We start from the raw sequence: 23,560 nt of genomic DNA on the forward strand, positions 1-23,560 counted from the left end.
CCTTTTTTGTTTTATTTTTATGCCAAACTGGGATGAACAAATTCTGTAGTTCATCCATGCGGTCTTTGAATGTTTGCCATTGCCTATCCACCGTCAACCCTTTGAGTGACATTCCCCAATCAATCCTACCCAACTCGCTCCTCAGACCATCGTAGTTTCCTTTATTTAAATTTAGGACCCTAGTCTCAGAGTCAACAACTTCATTCTCCATCTTAATGAAGAATTCGATCATATTATGATCACTCCGACCCAAGGGGCCTCGAACAACAAGATTGTTAATTAATCCTTTCTCGTTACATAATACCCAGTCTAAGATGGCCTGATCTCTGGTTGGTTCCTCGACATATTGGTCCAGGAAACCATCCCGTATACATTCCAGGAGTTCCTCCTCCACAGTAGAGGACATGAGAGGGGGGGAGGGAGTCCCTTTAAATGTGGAGTGGGTGGGTGTCCCTTTAAATGTGCAGGGGGTGGGTATCCCTTTAAATGTGGAGGGGGTGGGTGTCCTTATAAATGTGGAGGGTGTGGGTGCCCCTTTAAATGTGGAGAGACGGGGCCGCGCATGCTCATTCGGCCTCACCACAAAACGAGGCTGCCAGTGCGCCTGCGCGGGGCCTCCGAGGATTAACGGAAGGCCGGGCCCGGGGAAGAGGCGGAATCAGCGGCCGAGGTAAAGTCAAGTGTTACATAAGAACATAAGAAATAGGAGCAGGAGTAGGCCAATCGGCCCCTCGAGCCTGCTCCGCCATTCAATAAGATCATGGCTGATCTGATCCTAACCGCCAATCTACTATCACAGAACCATCTCCTGAATCTAACAGAATTAGACACACGAAATAGCAGCAGGATCAGGCTACATGGCCACTGGGCCCGCTCCGCTACCCACAGGGCCATGTCCGATCTGAACCTGGACTCATGTCCAAATTGCTGCCCGATCCCCGTAACCCTTAATTCCCTTTACTTCTAGGAAACTGTCTATTTCTGTTTTAAATTTATGTAATGATGTAGCTTCTACAGCTTTTTGGGGCAGCATATTCCATGGACCTACCACCCTCTGAGTGAAGTAGTTCCTCCTCATCTCAGTTTTGAAAGAGCAGCCCCTTATTCTAAGACTATGCCCCCTAGTTATAGTTTCACCCATCATCGGGAACATCCTCCCCGCATCCACCCGATCCAACCCCTTCACAATCTTATATGTTTCAATAAGATCGCCTCTCATTCTTCTGAACTCCAATGAGTAGAGTCCCAATCTACTCAACCTCTCCACATATGTCCATCCCCTCATCCCCGGGATTAACCGAGTGAACCTTCTTTGTACTGACTCGAGAGCATGTATGTCTTTTCTTAAGTATGGACACCAAAACAGTATGCAGTATTCCAGGTGCGGTCTCACCAATACCTTGTACAACTGAAGCAATACCTCCCTATTTTTATATTCTATCCCCCTAGCAATGAAAGCCAACATTCCATTGGCCTTCTTAATCACTTGCTGCACCTGCATACTAACTTTTTGAGTTTCGTGCACAGGACCCCCAGATCCCTTTGTACTTCAGTACTTTCCAGTTTCTTGCCATTAAGATAATAACTTGCCCTATGATTTTTCCTGCCAAAGTGCATAACCTCACACTTTCCAGTATTGTATTCCATCTGCCAAATCTCTGCCCACTTACTTAGCCTGTCTATGTCCCCTTGCAGGTTTTTTATGTCCTCCTCACTCACTACTTTCCCTCCCATCTTAGTATCATCTGCAAACTTTGATATGTTACACTCGGTCCCCTCCTCCAAATCGTTAATATAGATTGTAAAGAGTTGGGGACCCAGCACTGACCCCTGCGGAACACCACTAGTTACTGATTGCCAGTCTGAGAATGAACCATTTATCCCAACTCTCTGCCTTCTGTTAGATAGCCAATCCTCTATCCATGCCAGAATATTACCCCCAATCCCGTGATTTTTTATCTTAAGCAATAATCTTTTGTGTGGCACCTTGTCAAATGCCTTTTGGAAATCTAAATACACTACGTTCACTGGTTCCCCTTTATCCACCCTATATGTTACTTCCTCAAAGAACTCCAGCAAATTTGTCAAACATGACTTACCCTTCATAAAACCATGCTAACTTTGTCCTATTAAATTATGATTATCCAAATGTCCTGTTACTGTCTCCTTAATAATGGACTCCAAAATTTTACCTACCACAGATGTTAGGCTAACCGGTCTATAGTTTCCAGCCTTCTGTCTACTGCCCTTTTTAAATAAGGGTGTTACATTAGCAGTTTTCCAGTCTGCCGGAACCTTTGCTGAGTCCAGGGATTTTTGGAAAATTATTACCAATGCATCCACAATCCCTACCGCCACTTCCCTCAAGACCCGAGGATGTAAGCCATCAGGTCCAGGTGATTTGTCCGCCTTGAGTCCCATTATTTTACCGAATACCACTTCCTTAGTGTGGTAAACCACTGTTATTGTTGTTCACCGTTGTTGTTGTTGTCGCACACTGTTGTATCTATGCATGCCTCAGCTGGCTCCGCCCCTGGCTCCACCCACATGCCCAGGTATAAAGGTGACTGCTCTGCAGCCCCCTGCCTTCTTGGAAACCAGTCAACCACGAGAGGCATGCTCTGTTCTTTGTTAATAAAAGCCTTTTAGTTACTCTCCTAACTCTCCGTCTTTTATGAGTAATTAATAGCGCATCAATTTTATTAACAAAAAACAAAATGTCGGCACCAAACGCTGAGCAGCAGGCGCGGCAGCAAATGACGGCACCAAACGCTGAGCAGCAGGCGCTGCTGCATGCCCTCAGACCAACATGCCTGGACCTAGACCCTCAAGAGGCGGGTTCGTCTACCAAGTTAGCACAATGGCTGCGTTGCTTCGAAGCTTACCTGGAAGCCTCAGCCGTGACACTAGATGGAAACAAACTAAAAATCCTGGCCTCCAAGGTGGGCCACCAAGTCTACACGCTCATCCAGGACGCGACTACCTACGCGGCGGCTATCGATCTGCTAAAAGGACAATACACACGCCCGGTAAATACGGTTTATGCCAGACACCTCCTGAGATCCCGCAAACAGCAGTCCGGGGAATCGGTGGAGGCATTCCTACGGGCACTACAGATACTCGGCCGAGCCTGCGATTGTTAAGAGGTATCGGCCGCGACACACACGGAGGGACTTATCCGAGATGCTTTCGTTGCGGGCCTCAAGCCTGACTACTCCCGGCAGAGACTGCTGGAGAAGGGCGAAATCGACCTGAAGAAGGCAGTGTCCCTCGCGCTCTCGCTAGACGCGGCCCACCGGAATATGGACGCATTCTCCCCTAACCGCTCCGCACCGTGGACGCCGCAACCTTGGGTCATGGGACCGCCACCCCCGGCACCAACTGCTGCAGCGATGTCCAAGGGCCCGAAATGTTACTTTTGTGGCCAGGCAAAACACCCCAGAGCACGCTGCCCGGCGAAAAACGCTACCTGCTCTGGCTGCGGGAAGAAAGGACACTACATCAGCACCTGCAAAGGTAAAACCGCTAATGCCAGCAGCGCCGCGTGTGAACCGTTGGGGCAGCCATCTTGTCCGCCATCTTGGACACCTCCAGCCGCGTGGGGATCAGGATCATGGGCGCAGCCATTTTGTCCGCCATCTTGGACGCCTCCAACTCCAATCGCGGGTGACCCGGACTCAACCACCGCCTCGTCTGATGACCACAGCGACTCGCTCGACCTTACGCTGGCCTCTGACGCTGGACCAATCTCTCCCTCACCAACTGTCCAGGTCCATGATGGACATTACGGTAAACGGCCGCGCCACTACCTGCCTTTTCGACAGCGGGAGCATGGAGAGCTTTATCCACCCCGACACGGTGCGCAGTTACTCTCTCCCGGTCCGGCCAACGTGCCATCGGATCTCTATGGCTTCCAAATCCCATTCAGCAGACGTCAGTGGCTACTGTGTAGTGACCCTTTCAGTAGGGGCACAGAATACAAAAATTTTAAACTTCTTGTCCTGCCCCATCTCTGTGCTGCCGTTCTACTGGGGCTGGATTTTCAGTGCCACCTTAAAAGTGTCACATTAGCGTACGGCGGACCCCTCCCCCCACTCACAGTCTGCAGCCAGCAGCTTTTAAATCGCCCGCCGCGCACCATTTGCAGCCTCTCCACGCTTAAAGTCCCCCCAGCCTTGTTCGCTAACCTCACCCACGACTGTAAGCCCATCGCTACCAAAAGCAGGCGGTACAATGCCGGGGATAGGAGCTTCATTAAATCCGAAGTAGCAAGACTCCTGAAGGAAGGGATTATTGAGGGTAGCACTAGCCCATGGCGAGCACAAGTGGTGGTAGTGAAGACTGGCGAAAAACAGCGCCTAGTTATTGACTACAGCCAGACGATCAATCGCTACACCCAGTTAGATGCATACCCACTCCCCCGCATATCTGACATGGTCAATCAGATAGCACAATACCGGGTGTTCTCGACGATTGATCTGAAGTCGGCATACCACCAGCTCCCCATCAGGGCTGAGGACCGCCAGTACACAGCTTTTGAAGCTGACGGTCGTCTCTACCACTTCCTCCGAGTCCCCTTCGGCGTCACCAACGGGGTTTCGGTCTTCCAAAGGGAGATGGACCGAATGGTTGACCAGAACGCGCTGCAGGCCACCTTCCCCTATCTAGACAACATCACCATCTGCGGCCACGACCAGCAGGACCATGACGTTAACCTAGAGAAATTCCTCCGTACGGCCCAGCGGCTGAATCTAACATACAAGGACAAATGTATGTTTCGCACCACGCGCCTCGCCATTCTTGGCTGCGTAGTGGAGAACGGAGTCATCGGCCCCGACCCCGACAGAATGCGCCCCCTTATGGAGCTCCCCCTCCCCCACTGCCAAAAAGCACTGAAGAGATGCCTAGGGTTTTTCTCTTACTGTGCTCAGTGGGTGCCCAACTATGCGGACAAAGCCAGACCCCTCATCAAGTCCACCTCCTTCCCCCTGACAGCAGAGGCATGTGCAGCCTTCACTCTCATATAAAGAGATATTGCGAAGGCCACAATGCACGCAGTGGATGAGTCCATCCCTTTCCAAGTGGAGAGCGACGCATCCGACTTCGCCCTAGCTGCAACCCTTAACCAGGCGGGGAGACCCGTGGCCTTTTTCTCAAGGACCCTCCAGGGCCCCGAGATTCGACACTCCTCTGTCAAAAAGGAGGCCCAGGCCATTGTGGAAGCGGTGCGACATTGGAGGCATTACCTGGCCGGAAAACGATTTACCCTGCTCACTGACCAGCGTTCAGTAGCTTTTATGTTTAACAATAAGCAGAGGGGCAAAATCAAGAACGACAAGATCTTGAGGTGGAGAATTGAACTCTCCAACTACAATTACGATATCTTGTACCGGCCCGGGGAACTCAATGAGCCCCCAGATGCCCTATCACGTGGTACATGCGCCAATGCGCAGGTTGATAGACTGCAGACCCTCCACAATGACCTCTGCCACCCGGGGGTCACCAGGTTCTTCCATTTCATCAAATCCCGTAACCTGCCCTACGCCATCGAGGAGGTCAGGACCATGACCAGGAACTGCCAAATCTGTGCCGAGTGCAAACCGCATTTTTATAGGCCAGACAGAGCAAGCCTGATCAAGGCCACTCCCCCCTTCGAGCGCCTGAGCGTCGATTTTAAAGGGCCCCTCCCCTCCTCTGACCGCAACGTGTACTTCCTCAACATAATTGATGAGTACTCCCGTTTCCCGTTTGCCATCCCTTGCCCAGACATGACCAGTACCACGGTCATTAAATGTCTGAATGACCTTTTCGCCTTGTTCGGCTTCCCTAGCTATATCCATAGCGACCGGGGCTCATCCATTATGAGCGACGAACTCCGTCAGTACCTGCTCATGAAAGGTATTGCTACAAGCAGAACCACCAGCTACAACCCCCGGGGGAACGGCCAGGTGGAAAGAGAGAACGCGACGGTTTGGAAGGCCGTCCTCTTAAACTTAAAATCTAAGGGCCTTCCGACCTCTCGCTGGCAGGAGGTCCTCCCTGCGGCGCTCCACTCCATTCGGTCACTGCTTTGTACGGCCACCAATGCCACCCCCCATGAAAAAATGTTCACTTTCCCCAGGAAGTCCACATCGGGGACCTCGCTACCGACATGGCTGACGTCTCCAGGACCCGTCCTACTGCGGAAGCACGTGAGGTCCCATAAAATGGACCCCCTGGTCGAGAGGGTGAGCCTCCTCCACGCCAACCCCCAGTATGCTTACATGGCGTACCCGGACGGGCGGGAGGACACAGTCTCCATACGAGACCTCGCACCTTCGGGTGCCCTGAAACACTACCATTGCCATCCACCACTACCCACAACCCAACCCCTGTAGATGGCATGCCGCAGCCCCAGGACCCATCATTGACCACCCAACCACTCAATGAGACGCCAGATTCAACGTTGGATGCTGCACCATCACCGCCGCCACCACGACAATCAGGACGGCATACAAGGCCACCTGATAGACTCACTTACACGAACCTTTAGTACACTTCACCCCGCCGGACTCAATTTTAAACAAGGGGTGAATGTGGTAAACCACTGTTATTGTTGTTCACCGTTGTTGTTGTTGTTGCACACTGTTGTATCTATGCATGCCTCAGCTGGCTCCACCCCTGGCTCCACCCACATGCCCAGATATAAAGGTGACTGCTCTGCAGCCCCCTGCCTTCTTGGAAACCAGCCAACCACGAGAGGCATGCTCTGTTCTTTGTTAATAAAAGCCTTTTAGTTACTCTCCTAACTCTCCGTCTTTTATGAGTAATTGATAGCGCATCACTTAGTGATTTTGATCGTGTTTAGCTCCTCCCCCACTATAGCCCCCTGTTTGTCCAGTGTTGGGATATTCTTAGTGTCCTCTACTGTAAAGACTGATACAAAAAATTCATTCAGTGTTTTTGCCATCTCCATATTTCCCACCATTAATTTCCCGGTCCCATCCTCTAAGGGACCAACATTAACTTTAGCCACCCTTTTTCTTTTTATATAACTATAAAAACTCTTACTATCTGTTTTTATATTTTTTGCTAATTTACTTTCATAATCTATCTTCCCTTTCTTAATCAATCTTTTTGTTATTTTTTGCTGTCTTTTAAAGTTTTCCCAATCCTCTATCCTCCCACTAGATTTGGCTACCTTATATGCCCTTGTTTTTAGTCGAATACTATCCTTAATTTCTTTACTTAGCCACGGATGGCTGTCTTTTCTTTTACACCCTTTTCTTCTCAGTGGAATATTTTTCTTTTCGAAGTTGTAAAATAACTCCTTAAATGTACACCACTGATCATGTATCGTCTTACCCTTTAATCTATTTTCCCAATCCACTCTACTCAATTCCGCTCTCATACCTTCATAATCTCCTTTATTCAAGCTTAGCACGCTTGTTTGAGATCCAACCTTCTCACCCTCTAATTGAATATGGAATTCAACCATGTTATGGTCACTCATTCCAAGGGGCTCCTTTACTAGGACATTTTTAATTAATCCTGTCTCGTTACACAGGACCAGATCTAAGGTTGCTTGCCCCCTGGTCGGTTCAGTTACATACTGCTCAAGAAACCCATCCCTAATACACTCAATGAACTCATCCTCAAGGCAGCCCTGCCCAATTTGATTTGTCCAATTAATATGATAGTTAAAATCCCCCATAATTATAGATGTTCCCTTATTACAAGCCTCAACTATTTCCTGATTGATACTCCGTCCAACAGAGTTGCAACTGTTTGGAGGCCTATAGACTACGCCCACTAGTGTTTTTTTCCCCTTATTATTCCTTACCTCCACCCAAACTCTTTCATTATCCTGATCTTTTGACCCAATATCATTTCTCTGTATTACAGTGATTCCTTCCTTTATTAACATAGCCACCCCACCTCCCCTTCCTTCCTGCCTGTCCTTCCTGATCGTTAAATAACCTGGTATGTTTAATTCCCAGGCATTGTCACCCTGCAGCCATGTTTCTGTAATGGCCACAAGATCATACCCATATGTAGTTATTTGTGCCATTAACTCGTCTATTTTGTTACGAATGCTACGTGCATTCAGATAGAGAACTTTCAAATATGTTTTGTGACACTTAGTTCCTGCTTTTGCCCTTTTTATTACTTTACCTTTCACTCCATACCTTCTGCCCCTTCCTGACACGCTCTGGTTTTTAATTTCCCCACTGCTACCTAAGTCTATGACCTTCTCTGTTGTCATTTTTATTATTTGCTCTCTAGGAACCTCCCCCCCCCCACTAGTTAGTTTAAAGCCCTCTCTACAGCCCTAGTTATATGATCCGCCAGGACTCTAGTCCCAGCACTGGCCAAGTGAAGCCCGTCCCAATGGAACAGCTCCCTCCTGCCCCAGTACTGGTGCCAGTGTTGGGGAATCGAGGTGAGGGGGGGAGCGGAGAGCGAGATTATAAAGTAAAATACGAGAAACCAAACCTGAGAGGTGGGCGGGACCTCCTCGGACGCCGAACGGAGCAAATTGAGCTGCGCGGGGTCGCGGAGTGAACTGGAGCAATGTGATTCTGACTGACGGGAGCACTGACCAATAGGAAGAGGGCTGAGCTGGGAGAACTGAACTGGGCGACCTGGTCCTCCAACCAATGGCAGCGCGGCTAGGGGGCGGGACCTTCCTCCCCGGTGTTGAGGCTGGGGCCCGTTTTTGACATCATCACAGGTAGAGGCCATTCAGCGATGGAGGCCCGGCACCGGCCTGTGACTGACAGGTGCTCTGACCAATAGGACGAGGACGGGCCGGGTCCACCAACCAATGGCGGCGCGGCAAGGGGGCGGGACCTGGGCCTCCAGCTCAGGTGTGTTGGGGCAGATTGTAACGCGCTGCCCCCAGGTGAGAGCAGCACAGATCTGGGGTTGGAATCTGGGAGAGGGGCCGCAGGCAGCGGGCCTGGCAAAGGGGCAGAAGCTTCACAATACAAGCTTCTTTGAAATGCAAAATTGTTTCCTACAGACAGCCTTGGTCACTCTGCAAAAAAAACTGTTTAACAATTCATCATAACTCCCCTGCTTTAGGAGAGGCGTGGAGTGCAAAAGCAAGGAAGTTATGATGAAACTGTTTAAAAGACTGGAGTCAGCTGTGGCTCAGTGGATAGCAGAGTCAGAAGGTTGTGGGTTCAAGTCCCGCTCCAGGGACTTGAGCACATAAAGCGAGGCTGACACTCCAGTACTGAGGGAGCACCGCACAGTTGGAGAGGCAGTACTGAGGGAGCGCTGCACTGTCGGAGGGGCAGTACTGAGGGAGCACTGCACTGTCGGATGGGCAGTACTGAGGGAGCTCCGCACTGTCGGAGGGGCAGTACTGAGGGAGCACCGCACTGTCGGAGTGTCAGCACTGAGGGAGAGCCGCACTGTCGGAGGGTCAGTACTGAGGGAGCGCCGCACTGTCGGAGGGGCAGTACTGAGGGAGCTCCGCACTGTCGGAGGGGCAGTACTGAGGGAGCTCCGCACTGTCGGAGGGGCAGTACTGAGGGAGCACCGCACTGTCGGAGAGGCAGTACTGAGGGAGCACTGCACTGTCGGATGGGCAGTACTGAGGGAGCACCGCACTGTCGGAGTGTCAGCACTGAGGGAGAGCCGCACTGTCGGAGGGTCAGTACTGAGGGAGCGCCGCACTGTCGGAGGGTCTGTACTGAGGGAGCGCCGCACTGTCAGAGGGTCAGTACTGAGGGAGTGCAGCACTGTTGGAGGGGCAGTGCTCAGGGAGCGCTGCTCCATCGGAGGGGCAGTACTGCGGAAGTGCCGCACTGTTGGAGGGACAGTGCTGCGGGAGAGCCGCATTGTCGGAGGGGCAGTAATGAAGGAGCGCTGCAGTGTCGGAGGTGCCGTCCTACGGATGAGACGTTAAACCGAGGTCCCAGTCTGCCCCCTCAGGTGGATGGAAAAGATCCCGTGGTGCTATTTCGAAGAAGTTATCCCCGGTGTTTTGAGCCCAATATTTATCCCTCAATCAACATGATTAAAAAACATTATCTGGTCATTATCACACTGCTGTTTGTGGGAGCTTGCTGTGCGCAAATTTGCCGCCGCGTTTCCCACTTTACAACAGTGACTACACTTCAAAAGTAATTCATTGGCTGTAAAGCGCTTTGGGACGTCCGGTGGTCGTGAAAGGCAGTTAAGAAGGCAAATGGTATGCTGGCCTTCATTACAAGAGGATTTGAGTACAGGAGTAAAGAAGTCTTACTCCAATTATAAATTCTTCCTTCTTAGGCAGTCCCTCGGAACCGAGGATCACTTGCTTCCACATTAAAAATGAGTTCTCGGGTGTAAGGGTAAACCGGGAGAGCTTCTTCTCCCCGAGACGGACCCACTGATATAAAGGGTCGACTGGATCCATGTTTATCTGTAATTTAAACAGAGGTCTGGTCATCTTCTGAGCTCTTTCCCCTAGAGGAGAGGGTAGAATGGGGGTCTTTAGTGTTAAATGGTTTCACCTGGGTCCATTGCTTCCATCACATACCCATCGGTTCCTGTAGACAAACACACGTATCACTTGTCATTAATACAGTGCATGGCCCCATCCAACGGGCCCCATTCCCTTTCTTCCGATAACTTGTGTCATTACTTGTTGACCTATTCTGAGCAACTCGTCTGGTTTAAGTCCAGCATTCTGCCTTTCTAGATCTTTAATCTGTTGTTGGTTCCTCACTTCTTGTACCTCCTGATTTATTTGTACTAAGTATTGCCTTAATCTAACTTGCACTGGTCCTGGTTCTCCCACCCCTCCAGCCAAATCCTCTGGTAGTCTCATAGCTCGTCCTGTCATTAACTCATAGGGGGTCAGTCCGGTCGTTCGTCCCGGGTGGCTCGCAGCCTCATTAGTATGCTGGGTAATAATTCCGACCATCCCTTCCCTGTTTCTTGGATGACTTTTGTCAGCGTGTTTTTCAGTGTCCTATTCATTCTTTCTACCATCCCCGAGCTCTGGGGGTGATATAGTATGTGATATTTTTGTGTCACATGTAGCAGCTTACAGATTTCTTTCATTATTTTGCTGGTGAAATGAGTGCCGTTGTCTGAGTCAATTTGCAGAGGCACTCCCCAACGGGGTATAACCTCAGTAGCCAATATTAGTGCAACTGTTTTTGAAGAGCAATCTCAGGTGGCAAAGGCTTCCACCCACCTGGTAAATTGGTCAATTATTACCAGGCAATATTTCTTCCCCCGGTCCTGCGCTAAGGGGCCGGTAAAGTCAATTTGTAAGTTTTCCCAAGGTCCTTGGGGCCTGGGTTGGTTTGCTACTCTAACTCTACATCTCTGTCCTACATTATTCTTGCGCATATTATACAGCGGTGGCAATATTTCGCTACTTCCTGACCTATCTTTGGCCACCACCAGTACTGTGTCAGTAGGTGCAACATGTTACTTCTGCCAGTATGTGTTACGGTGTGGAGATGCCGGAGTTGGACTGGGGTGGACAAATGTAAGAAGTCACACAACACCAGGTTATAGTCCAACAGTTTTATTTGAAATCACAAGCTTTCGGAGCGCTGCTCCTTCGTCATGTGTTACACCATGGTATAGCGCCATCAGTTGTTGTCTACAACATGCCACCATGTTGTCTACAACGTGCTACCACCTGGTTACGTGGGTCCCATTTCCAAATTCCATCTTGTAATTGCGCGTCAGCTTGTCTCCATTTCTCCTTTTGCTCTTTACTAGTATTTTCTTGTAGCTCCATTATATTCATTTCCTGTACCCCACTGACTATCATGACCATACTTATTTCGTTTTTGAACGCGTCCTCTGGTTGCATTTCTTCCGCAGCTAGATTTGCGGCTAGATCTGCATACCTATTCCCGATAGGGGCCTGGTCCTGGGGTTCATAGAAACATAGAAGATAGGAGTAGGAGTAGGCCATCCGGCCCCTTGAGCCTGCTTCGCCATTCAATGAGATCATGGCTGATCATCCAAATTCAGGACCCTGTCCCTGCCTTCTCCCCATATCCCTTGATCCCTTTAGCCTTAAGAAATATATCCAACTCCTTCTTGAATATATTTAATGAATTGGCCTCCACTGCCTTCTGTGGTAGAGAATTCCACAGATTCACCACTCTCTGGGTGAAGAAATTCCATCTCATCTCTGTCCTAAATGGCTTACTCCTTATCCTTAGACTGTGACCCCTGGTTCTGGACTCCCCGGCCATCAGGAACATCCTTCCTGCATCCAGTCTGTCCAGTTCTGTTAGAATTTTATAAGTTTCAATGAGATCCCCTCTCATTCTTCTAAACTCCAGTGAGTATAAGCCCAATCGACCCAATCTCTCCTCCTACGTCATTCCTGCCATCCCAGGTATCAGCCTGGTGAATCTTCGCTGCACTCCCTCCATGGCAAGAACATCCTTCCTCAGATAAGGCGACCAAAACTGCACACAATACTCAAGGTGTGGTCTCACCAAGGCCCTGTACAACTGCAGCAAGACATCCTTGCTCCTGTACTCGAACCCTCTCGCTATGAAGGCCAACATACCATTTGCCTTCTTAACCGCCTGCTGCACCTGCATGCTTACCATCAGCGACTGGTGCACAAGGACACCCAGGTCTCGTTGCACTTCCCCTTCTAGATCATTAATATATATTGTGAATAGCTGGGGTCCAAGGACCGATCCCTGCAGTACCCCACTAGTCACTGCCTGCCACTCGGAAAAAGAGCCGTTTATTCCAACTCTTTGCTTCCTGTCTGCCAACCAGTTCTCTATCCAAGTCAGTACCTTGTCCCCAATCCCATGTGCCTTAACTTTACACGCTAATCTCTTATGCAGGACCTTATCGAAAGCCTTCTGGAAAGTCCAAATACACCACATCCACTGGTTCTCCCTTATCTATTCTACCAGTTACATCCTCAAAAAATTCCAGTAGAATAGTCAAACACGATTTACCTTTTGTAAATCCATGTTGACTTTGTCCGATCCTGTCACTGTTTTCCAAGTGCTCTGCTATTACATCTTTTATAATGGACTCTAGCATTTTCCCCACTACCGATGTCAGGCTTACCGGTCTATAATTTCCAGTTTTCTCTCTACCACCTTTTTTGAACAGTGGGGTAACATTAGCTACCCTCCAATCCATGGGAACTGTTCCAGAGTTTGTCGAATTTTGGAAGATAACCAGCAATTCTGTCCCTCTAGTGCTACTTGTCTCTCCCAGTCCTCTCTGCATCTTGTTTCTCCTCTCTAATGTTTCATCCTGGTGCCCATCATCCTGTCAAATTAATTTAAACCCTCCCCCACTGCACTAGTTAACCGTCCCATGAGGACATTGGTCCCAGCTCTGTTGAGGTGCAACCTGTCCACCTTGGACAGGTCCCTCCTGCCCCAGAACTGGTCCCTCCTGCCCCAGGAATCTGAAGTCCTGCAATATTTCTCTTTCAGGTACTTATCCAATTCCCTTTTAAAAGTGGTGATTGAATCTTCCTCCACCACCCTTTCAGGCAGTGCATTCCAGATCCTAACCACTCGCTGCGTAAAAAAGATTTTCCTCATGTCTCCTTTGGTTCTTTTGTCAATTGTGGGAGACTACAGTCTCCCGCGTAAAGAATTAGGCAACACAGCGAGCTACAAGAAATAGGTCTTTACTCCAACTCTCACAATACAGTACTGAATTCGTACAGCCCGCGAACCTGTGATGACTCACGGATTGGTCACCTGCTGGAACCTGATTGGTTTTCCTTCTCTCAGCAGCAGGCAAGTCTGAACATGCCTTATTCCTCTCAGCTTGCAACTGTCTTGCGGGGGGAGGGGAATACAGCAGTTAAAAGGGGATTATACAGGTTTATCTACATCCACACAGTGTTTCCCCAATGTGGCAATGCCACATACGCCCCCCCAGAATCCTCGTTAACTGTAAAAGTCAGTCTGTGCGGAGGTTTGACCAAACGGCCGTAGCGGCTGTAGTAGCCATCTGGCGTGTGAGGAGGGCTGTCTGGGAGGTCGGCCGGTTGGTTCGTCGGCTGGTCTGCCGGTGGGCTGGCTGGATGGGCTGCCGGCGAAGGTGGGGCGGCGGCCGGGAAGTAAAGTTCTGGCGTGTCTTGGTCCTCTTGTGGGGCCGCCGCCAACGCGGGAGGTCTGCCCCGCCGTGGGGGGAGAGCCGGACGAAACGGGAAGCTGAGGTCCAGGTGCACCGGTTTGAGGCGGTCTACTGAAATAAGGTCCGGCTTCCTGCCGACGTCGATAAGAAAAGCTTTGTCCCCCATCTCCAATACTGAGAAGGGGCCGGTGTACGGTGCCTGCAGCGGGCCTCTGTGCGCGTCCCGGCGCACGAAGATGAACTCCGCATGTCGTAAGTCTCGAGGCACGTAGGACGGCTGTAGGCCGTGTTGCGAAGTGGGCACTGGACGGAATTGCTGGGTCGCGTCCTGGTGCAGGGAAAGCTGTCTGGCGGCCGACCACGGCTCCATTGTCAGGGGGAGGAAGTCGCCTGGTACTCTGAGCGGTTGGCCGTAGACCATCTCGGCCGCGGAGGCGCAGAGGTCCTCTTTGGGCGCGGTGCGCAATCCCAGGAGGACCCAGGGTAGTTTGTCGATCCAGCTGGTGTCGGCCAGGCTGGCGCGGAGGGAGGCTTTCAAGGAACGATGAAAGCGCTCGCAGAGCCCGTTGGCCTGCGGGTGGTAGGCTGTTGTCCTGTGCAACTTGGTGCCGAGGCCGGCGGTGATGGCATTCCACAAGTGGGAGGTGAACTGGGGGCCTCTGTCCGAGGATATGTCGGACGGCACGCCGAACCGGGCCACCCATGTCGAGACGAATGCTCGCGCGACGTCGGTCGTGGTGGTGGAGGCGAGGGTAACCACCTCGGGCCATCAGGTGGTGCGGTCGACGATCGTGAGCAGGTGTGTGAAACCATGCGACGGCGGCAAGGGGCCTACCAGATTGACGTGGACGTGGTCGAAACGCCTCTCGGGCACCGGGAAACACTCCAATGGCGCCTTGGTGTGCTGCTGGACCTTAGCACGCTGACACGCCACGCATGTGTTGGTCCAGTCTCTCACATCCTTGTGGAGTCCAGGCCAGACGAACTTGGCGGACATGAGTTTCTGAGACGCACGCATCCCTGGGTGTGAGAGGCCGTGGATGATGTCGAAAACTCGCTTGCACCAGGCGGATGGGACGACCGGCCTAGGCGAGGGGACTGAGATGTCGCACAGGAGGGTTGTGCCGGCTGCGTGGAAGTGGATGTCGGCCAGAGTGAGGCTGGTGGTTGACGTCCTGAGGGCCTGGATCTCCGCGTCGGCGGCCTGGCCTCTTGCCATGCTGGCGTAGTCGACGCCCAGGTGCACTGCGTGGAGCGAGGGTCTTGAGAGGCAGTCGGCCACCAAATTGTCCTTGCCGGCGACGTGGCGGATGTCCGTGGTGAACTCCGAGATGAAGTTGAGTTGGCGCTGTTGGCGCGCGGACCAGGGTTCGGTTACTTTGGCCATGGCGAAAGTGAGCGGCTTGTGGTCCACGAATGCGGTGAACGGCCGGCCTTCCAGGAGGAAACGGAAGTGCCGGATTGCCAGGAACAGGGCCAGGAGCTCTCTGTCGAACGTGCTGTAGGCCTGCTCGTTCTTGCGCAGCTGTCGGCTGAAAAATGCCAGTGGCTGCCACGCGCCTTCGACCCACTGTAGCTGGACAGCGCCGACGGCATAATCTGAGGCGTCTGTGGTGAGGGCGGTCTTGGCGCCCGGGATTGGGTGGGCCAGTAGTGTGGCATTGGCCAAGGCGCTTTTGGTCTGGTGGAAGGCTGTCGCCATCTCGCTGGACCAGGTGAGTTGCTCTTTGCCCGTTTTGCCCCTGGTGGCTTCATAGAGGGGGCGCATGAGTGAGGCGGCCTTGGGCACGAAACGGTGATAGAAATTGACCATCCCCAAAAATTCCTGTAGCGCCTTGACCGAGGTGGGCTGGGGAAAGTCCGCCACCGCCTGCACCTTGGAAGATAGGGGAATGGCTCCCCTTGGCGAGATTCTATGGCCGAGAAAGTCGATTTGGGCTGCTCCGAACTGACATTTGGCCGGGTTGACGATTAGCCCATGTTGGCTGAGGCGCTGGAAAAGCGAGCGCAAATGCGCGATGTGCTCGGCCTTGCTGGTGCTGGCCACGAGGATATCATCCAGATAGACGAACAGGAAGCTCAGGTCCCGTAGGACGGAATCCATGAGCCGTTGGAAGGCCTGTGCGGCGTTCTTGAGCCCGAAGGGCATGCGCAGGAACTCGAACAGTCCGAAGGGGGTGATGACCGCCGTCTTCTGGACGTCTGCGTGGTGGACGGGGACCTGATGGTAGCCGCGAATCACGTCGACCTTGGAAAAGACGGAATTTCCTGCTAGGTGCGCCAAGAAGTCTTGGATGTGTGGAATGGGGTATCTATCGGGCGTGGTGGCGTCGTTGAGCCGTCTGTAGTCGCCGCAGGGGCGCCAGCCACCGCCCGGCTTGGGCACAATGTGGAGGGGGGATGACCAGGGGCTGTTCGAGCGGCGGATGATGCCCAGTTTCTCCATCGTGGCGAATTCTTCCTTGGCCACCGCCATCTTGGCTGGGTCCAGGCGTCTGGCTCAGGCGAACACTGGTGGCCCCGTAGTGGCGATGTGGTGCTCGACACCATGCTTGGCTGCCACGGCTGAGAAGGTCGGTTGTGTGAGCCTCGGGAAATCTGCGAGTAGGCGGGTGTAGTCGTCATCCGCCGGGGCAGAGCAGGACCCGACGAGGGCCGGGCTGTTGCTCTGCTGGCAGGCCAGTGAAGCGAAAGTTGCTGCGTCGATCAGGCGCCTGTCACGGACGTCGACCAGGAGTCCGTGGGCGCAAAGAAAATCGGCGCCCAGCAAGGGATGTGCCACCGAGGCCGTCACGAAATCCCACGTAAATCGCTGGCCGTTGAAACAAACCTCGGCCCGTCGCTTTCCAAAAGTAGTGATGGCTGCGCCATTTGCCGCCACAAGGGGTGGGCCGCTGCAGCCTGCCTGGATGTCGAGCTGGGAGGCAGGAATTATGCTGCATTGGGCTCCGGTGTTGCGAAGGAATCTGCGCCCTGAAAGGGAGTCGGTTATGTACAGCAGTTTACCTGCGGTGCCGATGGCCATCGTGGCGGCGGGGGTGCGGTCGAGCGGGCCTAGACGGCGGCGCGGGGCTGGCGCGTTGGGCCGGGCGGCCATCTTGGTTTGATTGAAAGAGCAGGGTGCTCTGCAGCGTTGGGCCTTGTGGCCGAAACGTGCGTGGTAGTAGCATAGTTCTGTGGCCTGGCGTGGCGGCGCGCGCTCGGTGTTGTCGGTGAGCCTCGCGGCTGCACAGCCGAGTTGGGCGACGGCGAAGACTTTGTCCGCGGCGGCTGCCAGTTGTATGCAGTCCGTGATCGGGGACCCCGCGAGGGCAGTCTGTACCTGCTGAGGAAGCAGGCTGAGGAAAAGGGCCCGAAACAAGAAGCACTGCGGTTTAGAGCCCAGGAGCGCAAGCATCCGGCTCATCAACTGGGTCGGGGTAGAGTCGCCGAGGCCTGGTAGTGAAAGAAGCCTGCGGGCCCTCTCCTCCCCGGACAGGCCATAAGCCTGCAGCAAGCGGCCCTTAATGGTTGAATACTTGCCGGTCTGTGGTGGGTTCCCCAGCAGGTCGAGAACTTCGGCGGCGGTGGAGCTTGCTAGTGCTGAGACTACGTGGAGGTACCTTTCTTCATCGTCTTGAACCCTGCGAGGGGTGAATTGGGCCTCCGTGTGCACGAACCAAGCCGGTGCTTGGTGTTCCCAGAAGGTGGGGAGCTTCAAGGACACGGCGCCGGCCGACATCGGGCTGCTGCTGGTTGCCGTCGGGTCGTTGCTGGCCTCTGTAGGGCTACGTGAGTCGGGGGCTTCGGCCGCCGACATTCGGGGTCACCAATGTGGGAGACTACAGTCTCCCGCGTAAAGAATGAGGCAACACAGCGAGCTACAAGAAATAGGTCTTTACTCCAACTCTCACAATACAGTACTGAATTCGTAAAGCCCGCGAACCTGTGATGACTCACGGATTGGTCACCTGCTGGAACCTGATTGGTTTTCCTTCTCTCAGCAGCAGGCAAGTCTGAACATGCCTTATTCCTTTCAGCTTGCAACTGTCTTGCGGGGGGAGGGGAATACAGCAGTTAAAAGGGGATTATTCAGGTTTATCTACATACACACAGTGTTTCCCCAATGTGACAACGCCACACAATCACCTTAAATCTGTGTCCTCTGGTTCTCGACCCTTCTGTCAATTGGAAGAGTTTCTCTCTATCTACTCTGTCCAGACCCCTCTTGATTTTGAACACCTCTATCAAATCTCCTCTCAATCTTCTCTGCTCCAAGGAGAACAACCCCAGCTTCTCCAGTCTATCCACGTAACTGAAGTCCCTCATCCCTGGAATCATTCTCGTAAATCTTTTCTGCACCCTCTCTAAGACCTTCGCATCCTTCCTAAAGTGCGGTGCCCAGAATTGGACACAATACTCCAGTTGAGGCCGAACCAGTTATTTTATAAAGGTTCATCATAATTTCACGCTTTTGTACTCCATACCTCTATTCATGAAGCCCAGGTTTCCATCAGCTTTTTTAATTGCTTTCTCAACCTGCCCTGCCACCTTCAATGATTTGTGCACATATACCCCCAGGTCTCTCTGTTCATGCACCCACTTTAGGATTGTACCCTTTAGTTTGTATTTCCTCTCCTCATTCTTTCTACCAAAATGTATCACTTCACATTTTTCTGCATTAAATTTAATCTGTCACGTGTCCGCCCATTCCACCAGCCTGTCTATGTCCTCTGGAAGTCTATCACTGTCTTCATCACTGTTCACTATACTTCCAAGTTCTGTGTCATCTGCAAATTTTGAAATTGTGCCTTGTACACCCACATCCAAGTCTTTAATATATATCAAGAAAAGCAGTGGCCCTAGAACTGACCCCTGGGAAACACCACTGTGTACCTTCCTCCAGTCTGAAAAGCAACCATTCACCACTACTCTCTGTTTCCTGTCACTTAGCCAATTCCCTATCCATGCAGCCACTGTCCCTTTTATTCCATGGGCTTGAACGTTGCTGGCAAGCCTATTATGTGGCACTTTGTCAAACACCTTTTGGAAATCCATGCACACCATGTCAACCGCATTGCCCTCATCAACCCTCTCTGTTACCTTATCAAAAAATTCCATCAAGTTGGTTAAACATGATTTGCCTTTAACAAATCCATGCTGGCTTTCCTTAATTAATCCACACTTGTCCAAGTGACTGTTAATTCTGTCCCTGATTATTGTTCCTAAATTTTGCCCCACTACCAAGGTTAAACTGACTGGCCCATAGTTGCTGGGTTTTGTATCTGTCTTCACAGTAGAAGACACACAAAGCATACCAAAAACACTGGGGTACCAAGGGTCTGATGAGGGTGAGGAACTTAACCTAATTACTGTAAGTAGAGAAAAGGTACTCGGGAAATGAATGGGACTAAAAGCCGACAATTCCCCTGGACCTGACGGCCTACATCCCAGGGTTCTAAAAGAGGTGGCTGAAGAGATAGTGGATGCATTGGTTTTGATCTTCCAAAATTCCCGAGAGTCTAGAATGGTCCCAGCAGATTAGAAGGTCACAAATGTAACACTGCTATTCAAGAAAGGAGGGACAGAGAAAACAGGGAACTACAGGCCAGTTAGCCTGACATCATCAGTCATCGGGAAAATACTGGAATCCATTGTTAAGGCAGTGGTATCAGGGCTCTTAGAAAATCATAACATGATTAGGCAGAGCCAACATGGTTTTATGAAAGGGAAATGGTGTTTGACAAATTTATTAGAGCTTTCTCAGGATGTAACTAGCAGGGTAGATAAAGGGGAACCAGTGGATGTAGTATATTTGGATTTACAAAAGGCATTCGATAAGGTGCTGAGAGATTGCGTCGCCTGGCTGGAGAGTCTAGAACTAGGGGACATAGTCTCCGGATAAGGGGTCAGCCATTTAAGACTGAGATGAGGAGAAATTTCTTCACTCAGAGGGTTGTGAATCTTTGAAATCCTCTGCCCAGAGGGCTGTGACTGCTGAGTCTTTGAATATATTCAAGACTGAGATCGATAGATTTTTGGACTCTAGGGGAATCAAGGGATATGGAGATCGGGCAGGAAAGTGGAGTTGAGGTCGATGATCAGCCATGATCTTATTGAATGGTGGAGCAGGCTCGAGGGGTCGTATGGTCGACTCCTGCTCTAATTATTATGTTATGATATCTTCCTGCAGTCTGCAGCTTTCTTCTTCATTATCAACCACACGGCCAATGTTTGCATCATCTGCAAACTTCTTAATCAGACTTTTGCATTCAAGTCCTAATCATTGATAGGGACCATTCAGCAGAACCAAGTTGTTTGACGTCATGACGCCTGCACCTTTTATGACGTCAAGACGTCTCAGTGCGCGTCACCCGCCGCCCGCCCATTGATCCTGGGGTCTCTCTCCCTTTTGGTCAGTGGACACGTCAATCTCGCCCGCTGCCCGCGGTCACGTGCCCAAGGCGCTCTCCGACTCTGCCCAAGTGAAGTCGCTCCATTCGGTGCCTGCGGAGCCCTCGGACTCTCAGGTTTGGATTCCCCTTTATTCTCTCCCCTCCTCTGATCTCAATTGGATCTGGGGGAAAACTCACTTTCCCTCACTGATTGCGGCTCTTACCAACACCGACTTTACAAAGAAAGCCCCGCGCGGCAGCCTGGAGCTCAGGGGCCCAGCGCACAGGTGCGGGGGAGGATGATTGACAGGGGCCCAGGGTGTGTGCTGAGCATGTGCGGTGCGGGCCGGACGCCTGAGGAGCAGGAGCGGGCGGGGCCATGGGGCACATGTGCGGGGTCAGCCACAACTCAGCGTGGCGGCCGGAGCGCTTTCTGGAGCGCGGGGGCTTGTGGGGATTGTAGCCGCCATTACTGTTGATCCTTTCAACCAACCTGTGCAGCAGCTGGGGCCTGAAAATCAGCTTCACTGCCCCTGGGCTGGGAAAGGGGGACATGAGACAACATTCTCCCTCTTACCCCTTTCTACACTCCTTTTACAGGGTTTAAGAAATGGAGTATTTACAGACTGGAAGCTGAGACCAAACATCATGTCAGGATCAGACAGAGTCGCTCGATTCATCAGGACCTGAATATCATCGGCCTTTGCACATGGAAGGAGAAAGCAGCGATCACAGCACGGACAAACCGCACACGTGTTCCGTGCGTGGACTCGCCTTCAGCCGATTGCCTGCCTTGGCGAGACACGTGCACCGTCACACCGGGGAGAAACCGGGTAAAGGTGGGGATGGCGGGAATGGATTCAGTTCCCCATCTGCGTCGGAGGTTCATCGGCGCAGTCACACCGGGGACAGTCCGTTCACCTGCTCCGTGTGTGGGAAGGGATTTGTTTATTTATCCCACCTGCTGAGACACCAGCTTGTTCACACTGATGAGAAACCATTTAAATGTTCTAATTGTGGGAAGAGCTTCAAATGCTTTGGGGATCTGAAGGAACACAAGCTTGTTCACACCGACGAGAGACCATTTACATGTTCCAACTGTGGGAAGAGTTTTAAAAGGTCTGGGGTTCTGACCAGACACCAGCGAGTTCACACCGGAGAGAGGCCATTTCCCTGCTCTGTGTGTGGGAAGGGATTCACTGATTCATCTACCCTGCTGACACACCAGCTTGTTCACACTGATGAGAGAGCCTTTAAATGTTCTGACTGTGGGAAGAACTTTAAATGCTCCGGGGCTCTGACCACACACCAACGAGTTCACACTGATGAGAGAGCATATCAATGTTCTGTCTGTCAGAAGAGCTTTAAAAGCTCCGGGGATCTGAAGCAACACCATCTTGTTCACACTGATGAGAAACCATTTAAATGTTTTGACTGTGGGAAGAGCTTTAAAAGATCTGGGGCTCTGTCCACACACCAGCGAGTTCGCACTGCTGAGAAAGCATTTAAATGTTCTGTCTGTCAGAAGAGCTTTAAATACTCCAGGGACCTGAAGCAACACTGGCTTGTTCACACTGATGAGAGACCGTTTACATGTTCTGACTGTGGGAAGAGCTTTAAAATCTCTGGGGCTCTGACCAGACACCAGCGAGTTCACACTGGGGAGAGGCCATTTCCCTGCTCCGTGTGTGGAAAGGGATTCTTACAGTCCACGAACCTGCTGGCACACCAGCTTGTTCACACTGATGAGAGAGCGTTTACATGTTCTGACTGTGGGAAGAGCTTTAAAAGCTCCAATGACCTGCTGAGACACCAGCGAGTTCACACTGTTCTGTAGCACAGGGCCCTGTAGACAGCTGGGGTGACATGAACGTGGAATGGATGAATGTTTTATAAATTCTTGTACTATTGTTTCATCTTTTAATCTGGTCTGATGATTCCCTTGATTTGATTGTTAATGTTATTTTTGTTTTCTCCTTATCACAGGCAATTGCCTATTAAAAGTCAACCATCACAACCAATAAAACCTGTAACATAACAAAAAAAGTTTAAAGGGAACTTAAATTAAATTAAAATTCTATTTTCAGCGGTGATGATGCACGCCAGTCCCTCCGGTACCCACCAGTCGCGGAAGGCCTCGAGCGCGCCGGTGGAATGTTCATGTTATTACATCGAATGTACAGCACAGAAACAGGCCATTCGGCCCAACTGGTCCATGCCGGGGTTTATGCTGCACGCGAGCCTCCTCCGATATATCCTCCTATGTTTATCTGGCTTCTCCTTAAATACATCTATGCCATTGGCCTCAACTACTCCTTGTGGTAGCGAGTTCCACATTCTCATCACTCTCTGGGTAAAGAAGTTTCTCCTGAATTCCCTCCTGGATTTATCAGTGACTGTAATATTTATGGCCCCGTAACTATGATGAGATTCTGTTAAGCTGACCAGTATGTTGTTGTACTTCGACTTTTTCTGATGAATGAAACATTACTGAGCCCTTCTACCCCTGTTATGGGATGAAGTGCCAGACAAGTAAAGGCACAACGACTGGGTGTGAATCTAATAATAACCTCACGGACCGTATAGGTGTGATAACCAGACGGGCTTGTGGTTATAGTCTGGTCACAGATGGACTAAATTCCCTGAATTAGCAGGAGTTCAGGAGGCGGTCAACAGACGGGTCCAAACAATCCCATTTCCTGAGCGGTAACCAAGCTTGTGTATAAGAACAGGCCACTTAAGCCGTTGTCAGTTGGAACAGACTCGAGAAGTTCGCGCGTGAATCCACTGTACTTCTATTCTCCAGATTGAGGGAATTATCACCTGATCTGTGTTATGCAGCGCTCTTAATAAAGCCTGGAGAGACAATTTGTGTTCCTGTGAGCTTAATTATCTGGTATCTGAAAACCTGGGTGTAGTGTCCGAGTATCATAAGAACATAAGAACTAGGAGCAGGAGTAGGCCAATCGGCCCCTCGAGCCTGCTCCGCCATTCATTAAGATCATGGCTGATCTGATCCTAACCGCCAATCCACTATCACAGAACCATCTCCTGAATCTAACAGAATTAGACACACGAAATAGGAGCAGGATCAGGCTACACGGCCC

At 51.3% G+C, this 23,560-nt stretch overlaps 1 protein-coding gene across 1 annotated transcript in view; it reads left to right on the plus strand.

Moving 5' to 3' along the window:
- Positions 1-23,280, plus strand: part of LOC147118883 (uncharacterized) — an 82,333-nt gene extending 59,053 nt beyond the window's left edge. The window contains exon 2 of the mRNA XM_085984652.1: positions 21,054-23,280. Within this exon, the coding sequence (XP_085840778.1) occupies positions 21,163-22,290 (1,128 nt within the window). The 5' untranslated portion in view covers positions 21,054-21,162 and the 3' untranslated portion in view covers positions 22,291-23,280. The remainder of the gene's footprint in view (positions 1-21,053) is intronic.
- Positions 23,281-23,560: the final 280 nt, after the last annotated feature.

This window comes from Somniosus microcephalus, chromosome 4 (assembly GCF_052327205.1).
Source record: "Somniosus microcephalus isolate GS21.2 chromosome 4, FLI_Smic_1.0, whole genome shotgun sequence".
NCBI classification, from domain to species: domain Eukaryota; kingdom Metazoa; phylum Chordata; class Chondrichthyes; order Squaliformes; family Somniosidae; genus Somniosus; species Somniosus microcephalus.